At 47.3% G+C, this 7437-nt stretch overlaps 2 protein-coding genes across 5 annotated transcripts in view; both read left to right on the forward strand.

Annotated features, from left to right (window-relative positions):
• The window catches only part of wipf2b (WAS/WASL interacting protein family, member 2b), a 10937-nt gene extending 9044 nt beyond the window's left edge, over nt 1-1893 (forward strand). For 3 of the 4 annotated variants that reach the window (XM_005753006.1, XM_005753007.1, XM_005753008.1), the window contains exon 9: nt 4-1893. The gene's annotated coding sequence lies outside the window, so the exon portion shown is untranslated. The remainder of the gene's footprint in view (nt 1-3) is intronic. The other variant, XR_312314.1, reaches the window with a different exon arrangement.
• A 275-nt stretch (nt 1894-2168) lies between these two features.
• Nucleotides 2169-7437, forward strand: part of utp18 (UTP18 small subunit processome component) — a 24152-nt gene continuing 18883 nt past the window's right edge. Inside the window, exons 1-9 of the mRNA XM_013915896.1 lie at nt 2169-2582; nt 3423-3571; nt 3679-3774; nt 3847-3920; nt 4003-4094; nt 6214-6339; nt 6417-6591; nt 6668-6768; nt 6872-6936. Of these exons, the coding sequence (XP_013771350.1) occupies nt 2364-2582; nt 3423-3571; nt 3679-3774; nt 3847-3920; nt 4003-4094; nt 6214-6339; nt 6417-6591; nt 6668-6768; nt 6872-6936 (1097 nt within the window). The 5' untranslated portion in view covers nt 2169-2363. The remainder of the gene's footprint in view (nt 2583-3422; nt 3572-3678; nt 3775-3846; nt 3921-4002; nt 4095-6213; nt 6340-6416; nt 6592-6667; nt 6769-6871; nt 6937-7437) is intronic.

Below are 7437 nucleotides of genomic sequence, written 5' to 3' on the forward strand. Positions count from 1 at the left end.
ACACACACACACACACAGACACACACACCTTACATCCATCATCCTGTCTGAAGTCTGCGGCGTTCCGGCTTCGTCATCCTCGCCTTCTCCATCGCTGCCTCATCTATGCTCACAGCTGATTGGCTGAGAGAGGTCTGACAGACTGACGAGTCTCAGAGAGATGGCGGGAGGAAGCACTGAGGAGCCTGATTTAAAGGGCCAGTACGTCCGTGCACGAGTCCTCCGAGATAAATGTGAAGCTTGGGAGGCGCTGAGCCTCCTCTCTGCACCGTTTTCATGTTTTTAGTTTTGCACCGGCACTTTTTGTTTTCACAGACGTCTGCACGGACGCAGGACACAAGAACAAAGTCACTCAGTGAATGAGCTGAAAGGAGCCGCTCGGCGTTTTAGGAAACCTTCTACAAGGAGCTGATTGACAGGAGACTCGTCGTGTCCCTGAGACCATGACGAAACGTTGAGTCGCTCCTTTAACGAGGCTTCAACTCATGTTTCCTGTAGGAAGCTGGATCGGGACCTGAACGGAACTCACTTCCTGTGTGAGGAGACACGATGGCAGCGTAACGGCTTCGTCATCGTCACCTGCTGTGGTGATGTCATTGACCTCTTACTGAGACTGGAGCTGGTCCGTGAGCAGGCGGGTCTTTAAGTGCCAAGTGGGAGTAACTCATCTGGGATCAGCTGACTCCTGCTGCAGGTCATCAGCAGCTTATACCATGTTGTGGACTGTGTGGGGGGGTGATGGAACAAACCATCACAGACAGACTGGAAGTCTCCCACCTGCAGCGAGGACTTCCTTCCTTTTTTCTTCCCTGTAACTACAGACTAAACCTGGTGCATGTTGTCTTTATCTGAGCTGTGTGTGCGTGAGAGAGCACATTTCTTTTTTTAAAGTGTTAAATAATTACCCATGATGCAGAGCGCGCAGGTGTGAGCAGCAGGTCGACACTCGCTCTGATTTCAGGAGCTGAATCTTGAGTTTTATTTGAGGTTCAAATCAGGAAGCTGACGATGTAAAATAATCTGAGAGCGACGAAGTCGAGAAGTCGCGATGAAGATTCACACAAGTAAAAATGATACTAATGAAAGTTGTTGGAATAATTTGTCAGTAGAAATGCTTTAATGTTTGATGGGATAAAACATTTAATTCAAAAAAGCTCTGAAAATAATTTTGATTTAATGCTCGAGTTGATTAAAATAATAAAATGACATTTAGAGAAAATGAGGAGATTTCTGGAAATGAAGTCAGATTACATTTCTTTGATAAAGCTGAAAAAGAGAAACTAACGTGTAAAATCAGGATGTTTTCATTTACCTCGTTTTCTCTAACGTGTCCGTGTCACACTCATGTTTCCAGTTTCTTGTGACTGTTTCGATGTTTTTAAACGTACGTTCATGTTCGATGACTCGTTTTGTTTGTCACATGAAGCCTTTTCCCCGTCGCGTCCTGAATCCTGGTCACGTGACCCATGAGCGGTTTGAGACTGAATCTGTTGTGGTGCTCAGGTTTGAGGTGTTTGCGGTCAGAGCAGATTTCGGCTCTTCTTCTTCTCTGGATCTTCGCTTGCGGTCCTGCAGCAGCAGAATGCGGCTCAGTCTGCACCCTTCGTTCCATTTTATAGCAAACTGTCTGATTTTGTCTTCTTTGATGATGCATTTTGAACTGCAGCAGAGCCTCCTGCCCCATGCCTGCTGTGTTCTGCCTTACACACAGTTAGACTCTGTAAAGAAACGACTAAAAGCTGTAACAAAGCGACCCGTGTGCTGCAGGGTGGTGGTAGTGATGGTAACCGTAGTGACGATAGTGTCGGGCTGTCCTGCAGCTTCACTGAGGCTGAACCTTCAGTCCCAGTTTAACAGCATGCTCCTCTGCTCTCAATAAACTCCTCAGCGACTCTCTGTGTCCTGTCTCATCTCCTCACACAATATTTCTGTGGCTCTGTTATAAAATCTGATGGTGTGTAGAAATTACATGAAAGTTAGCTCAAAAATCACATTTTTTAGCAGCAGTCTAAACATGAGGAAATAAATATCATTTAGAAAAAACAGAACATTAATTCAGTAATTATATTATTTGATATTTATGTGGAGACTGAGTTTACAGTTAGAGTTTAAAAACTAAAAATCTATTTTCTTTTTGGCATTTCTGCTTTCAATCACTAGGGGGCGGACTTTGTTTTTCCGGGTTCGGAGGTCATCTCACAGGAAGCACGTGATTGCACTGCGAGTGAGGGGAAAAAACACGCACTGGTCTCCACATGTGCAACACAGTCTGCTTCATGCTAAGAAAAGGATTACAAGTGTTGTGAGGCTGGCTTAAAGTCGCAGTTTTCTGATTGGAGTTTGGTGCAGAGGACGGAACAAACATGGAGGACATGAGCTTCATTAAGCTGCCGGCCGATGAGGGCAAACAGCCGGCCAAGAAGAGGGCGAAACTCCCGCAGTCTAGCCTGGTGGAAGAAGAGGAGGAGCGGCAGAGGAACGTAAAGAACCTGGCGGTGCTGGGGGAGAAGAACAGCTCGGTGAAGCTGCTGGAGGAGCTGGTGTTCGGGGCCGAGGAGGAGCTGCTGGAGAGACTCGTGGAGGTGACGTTCTCACCAGAGACCGTTTAAAAAAACAGCTCATTTAAACTTTTTTGGACACTAACTGGAAACCTCTGCCTCTGAGACCGAGCTGCCGTAACTCTCATGAAACGCAGTTATTTGTGGTAAATTCGGTTTAACTGACCTGAAAGAAAAGTCACGAAAATCTTTGCTACCTGAAAAACTCTCCGTTTCCTGCGATCGGCTTCAAATGTTCTTGCACAGGCGCAAAACTGTTTACGTAAAGACAAAGTTTGACATTTACAAAAGTTTGCGGGGTGTTTCTGGTAAACTCGGCTGGCTAATTAACAGCCACGATGTCTGTAATCTGTTCAAGCTTAACTTGTATCAACCAAACTCCATTCAAAATATCCCTGACTTTTGTTCTCGTGCGCATGAGCAGATATTACTCTGAAAACTAAGGTTACGAAGTTTTCCAACAAACCATTAAACCTTTGGGTTTACCGCCAGACTCCATTTAAAAGTCTTCTAATTTAGATTGCCTCTGTTTGTGTGTGAACCAGGCTGACAGTTATCTACCACCAGACTCCATTTAAAAAAAGTCTTGTTTTTCTTTCCCTGCTCAGAAGCTGAAACTTTTGTATATATAAGACGAAGACGACTGTGTAGGACTTTGGCTTAGACCCGCTGAATAACTGAGCACCAGGTGAAGAAGAGTTTTAGTGGTGAAACACTTTAATGTCAGGTCACCTCCCGTTTGAACGATGCTGTAAAACTGGGTGAATTTTTGAATGGAGTCTGGTTTGTGGAGCTTGGTGATGAATCGTGCTGGGTTCAGGTCAGGTTTTGGTTTTTCACTGATGCTTCCTGTTCCCTGAGCAGGAGGACGAGGACCAAACCGGACTCCTGCTGCTGGAGGACAAAGATGAAGAGGAGGCAAAGGAGTCTGAGGATGAGGGCGGAATGCGGCAGGAGCCGCAGGCCGAGAAGAAAGCGGCGTGGGTGGACGAGGATGACGAGCTGGAGGAAGAGTGAGTGGTTCACAATAAGACGTGTTTTAGGCTGAAAGCGGGAAATCAAAGATGATTGTGGTGAGTGAAGACTCGCGTGATGATGCTGAGGTGTTGGTGTGTTTCAGGGTGGACATGAAGCACCGTTTCCGTAGAAACCTGATGAAAGGCGAGGCAGAGTCCACCATGACCAAACAGAAACTGCAGCAGAGGATGAGGGAGCAGTGAGTATGCACGCACACAGATGCACACACACACCTATAAACACAGCTGGATGTGTGCTGCGTGTGTTTCAGGTTCCAGAAGGCGATGGGAGGAACGCCATCATGGGCGGAGAGCAGCGACCAGAAGAGGAGGAGGAGGAGGAGAGGTAGAATCTAAAATGTTTTTATTATTTTAAGAGTGTTTTCAGTCGACAGAAACTCAGACTCTGCGTCTCTGTGTTCCTGAAGCTGAGGAGGATGAAGATGAGGAGGATGACCTACTGAGGAGGACGGGAAACTTTGTGGCGTCCTCGGACAGCCTGCCCAGCGGCATCCTGAGGGTCAGTGAGTCCAGCAGGCTTCTGTTTGTCTGTCAGGCTGTTCCACCAGACTCCATTCAAAATATTGCTCATTTTACGTGGTTGCTGTAGGTAATGTTACAGAGCGATGAGTGTTACACCGGTGCTGGGATAAGTTGTGTCTGAGAACAGGATGTGAGGCTTTGTAACATCTGCTGAATCTGATGTGACGTGGTTGCCAGACTCCATTCAGAATATGGATCATTTTAGCAGCAGTGACTGTGTGATTTGATATACCTTTATTAGTCCCACAAGGGGAAATTTCATAAGGCTGCCGACATATTGCACACAATGGTGGCGCCATCTTACCCCCCGACCATACATACATGACACAAACATCACATGGGGAAGACAGGTCAGAGAGGTATAACATGGAGAATGCACCACATGAAGAAAGATGAGGAGAAAAATAACTCCCCCCAGACTGAACTCCAACAGGGAGATCAGTTTGAGCACAGAAAAAACACCTCTGCACATGAAAACACTCGTAATACACCAAAGAAACACATGACAAGCAGCAGGGGGATAAAGGTGAGAGACCGCCGATGTAGACACATCCGGGCCTGCGTGCGCTGGTCTCCTTGATCCACCGTCAGCATCGGAAGGGAATAAGCATCGAAGGCGTTTGGAAAGGGAGGGTGTGTGTGTGTGTGTGTGTGTGTGTGTCCATAGTTTAGCTGAGACAGTGTCCTTCGCCCTGCCAGGCTAAGTAAACAGTCTTCCAGCCAACCCAGGTGGGCTTGCATGGAACAGGAGGAACAGACTCAGCACAGTCGTTATCAGGGTGTTGTTGTTCAGCTCCAGCCTTGCAGCTGGTGCCAAAGGGGTCTCCTCATGAAGTGATGGTGCTTTTTACTTTAGTGCGAACAGCTCATATGAATTTCAAAGCTGTTCTACAGTCCAACACTGGTCTCTCACTCTCCCGTTGGAGAGCCGCGAGCTTTCTATGATGTTTTCCAAACTTACGCTCCGTGATGTTGTCGTTCTTTTTGCTCAAAGAGCAGGTTGTTACACTCACGACCGCAGTGCACTTCCCCAAGATGTGATCGAATTTGCGCTCAGGGGTGTTGTTCGAGCGAGCCCCTCCAGATGTAATCCAGTTTTTCACTCAGAGCTCTTGTTCTGAGTGTTCACGGCAGCCGTGCGTTCTCCAAGATCTTCTCCGTGCTGCACTCAATGAGCCCATTTTGAGAAACTCAGGCCTCGTCCCATCGTTCCAATCCCAGCGGGCAGCCTTGTGGGGGTTTGAACAGCCGGTTCCGCTTCCTTAATTCTCCGATAAGTCAGGGCCAAGCCAGCTCCGATCAGCCAGAACCCTGTTATCATGGTTCTGAATAGGTAGATATCTTCAGCACTCAGGCTCACCTGAGCCCAGACTTCTCGTTGAGAAAGGGTGTCGAACGCATTCAGGGACCAGTTGATCAAATCCATAATTCTCTTTTAGGTTTTAGAGAACAGACTGTGAGAGACTGTTCCAGGGAAAGCAATACAAAAAACACGAGACGAGACAAGGACACAAGAGGCTAAGCAGGGAAGCTAAGGGAGAGGAGGAGGAGAAAAGTGCGACCGCCTTCGTCAAGAGCAACATGCTAACATGGGCTTTGTTAAAAACATGTTTGATGCCTCACGGCGCTTCGAGTGAATTCTGAGCTCTTCACTTGAATTTTGTTTGTTTTTACAGATTAATAAAGTGAGGTCGGACGGCTGTTTACTGACAGTTTTGCCACCAAACTTCATTTAAAATCCTCTGAATTTTAGATTCTCTTGCACAGCAGTTTCAGGCTCAGCTTGCAAACTTGGTTCAGGTCATTTTCTACCAGACTCCATTCAAAATCTGCTCATTTTCTGTTCTGCTGTTCATGAGTGAGTTCATGTGGCTTTCTGGCTGTCGATGCAAAACCCCGTCCTCAGACTGAAGCCGAAGGGTTCATGTAAAACCTGTGGCGTGCTTCCTGCCAGACTCCATGAGAAAAACAGCTGATTTCTGTTCTGTAGCTCACAGGTGAAGTAGTTTGATGCTGTCATTTGTTATAAACACACACAGACGAGCACTCGTTAAAACATCGGTCTGACTTCCTGTCGTCTCTGCGTTCGTAATCAGGTGAAGAAGTGTCTCCACGCCAACAGCACCCGTCCGTCTGAGGACAGGCTGACCACTGTCCAGTTCCACCCCAGCGCTCAAGTCGTCATGACGGCCGGCCTCGACCAGTCCGTCTCCCTGTTCCAGGTACGGTCGAGCCTCTCTGCTCAGGTGTTAGGCTCAGGTGGGAGGGATCACGTGATTTTGACCTTCCTCCTCTTCAGGTGGACGGGAAGACGAACCCGAAGATCCAGAGCATCCACCTGGAGCGCTTCCCCGTCCACAAGGCGCAGTTCAGCGTGGACGGGGAGACGGTGATCGCCACCAGCCTCAAGAACAAGATGTTCTACCTGTACGACATGATGGAGGGCTGCGTCTCACCTGTGCACACCGTCAGAGGTGAGGCGGGGTCAGAGGTCAGGGGAGGAGGAGGTTCCCGGGATTTCAAATTAAGAGCATGTTTGTTTGTCATCAGGTCTGAATGAAGCTCGAGTGAAGGAGTTCTCCGTGTGTCCTGAAGGAGGCGCTCTGCTGCTCACAGGCACCAACGGATACCTGCACGTCCTCACCCTCAAGGTAACTCCTCCCCCTCGCCCCTCCCCTCTCCTGAGTCCTCCCGATAACTCAAGCTGTGTCCCAATCCAGCAACCGCACACTTCATAGTACCCGCACTTCGCAGACTACGTGGGACGGGTACTCTGAAGTGCGAGAAGGCCAGAAGAACGAGGCTCGTGAAACGGGACGGTCTGGCCTTCGTCGTGCTGCTCATGTTGCCTAGCAACCATGATACTAACAGCTGGAAACGTTTCATACAGCTTTGTGTGACAGAAATGAAGGAGAACAAATGTTTTTTTGTTTATTTTTTTTATGAGATCAGCTGAGTATCTGAGGCTGAGACCACGAGACTGAAACATGCGTGTTGGGCTTCATGTCTGCACTGAACAGTCATTTAAGATTAGCTAGTAAATAACAATTAGTTAATGTTGTTCATGAGACTAACGTCATCTCACTGTGGTGATGTAAATATAATATGGACAATATTATAGTTATTGTCAGATTATTATGATTTATTACAGCAGAGCTTGAACTCTGGGTCAAAGATTCAAGTTGCAGTTATTTATATTTCCTCTCACCTTAAATCTTCACTCAAAGACACTCAAGTATCTGTGACAGTGTATAGATAGATGTATCATATATAAGAGACAAATATTGTTCTTTTAATATGTTGGTACTAAATTTGGCTCA

Source organism: Pundamilia nyererei, unplaced genomic scaffold (assembly GCF_000239375.1).
Source record: "Pundamilia nyererei isolate P.nyererei 1_Seehausen unplaced genomic scaffold, PunNye1.0 scaffold00394, whole genome shotgun sequence".
In the NCBI taxonomy this organism is placed as follows: domain Eukaryota; kingdom Metazoa; phylum Chordata; class Actinopteri; order Cichliformes; family Cichlidae; genus Pundamilia; species Pundamilia nyererei.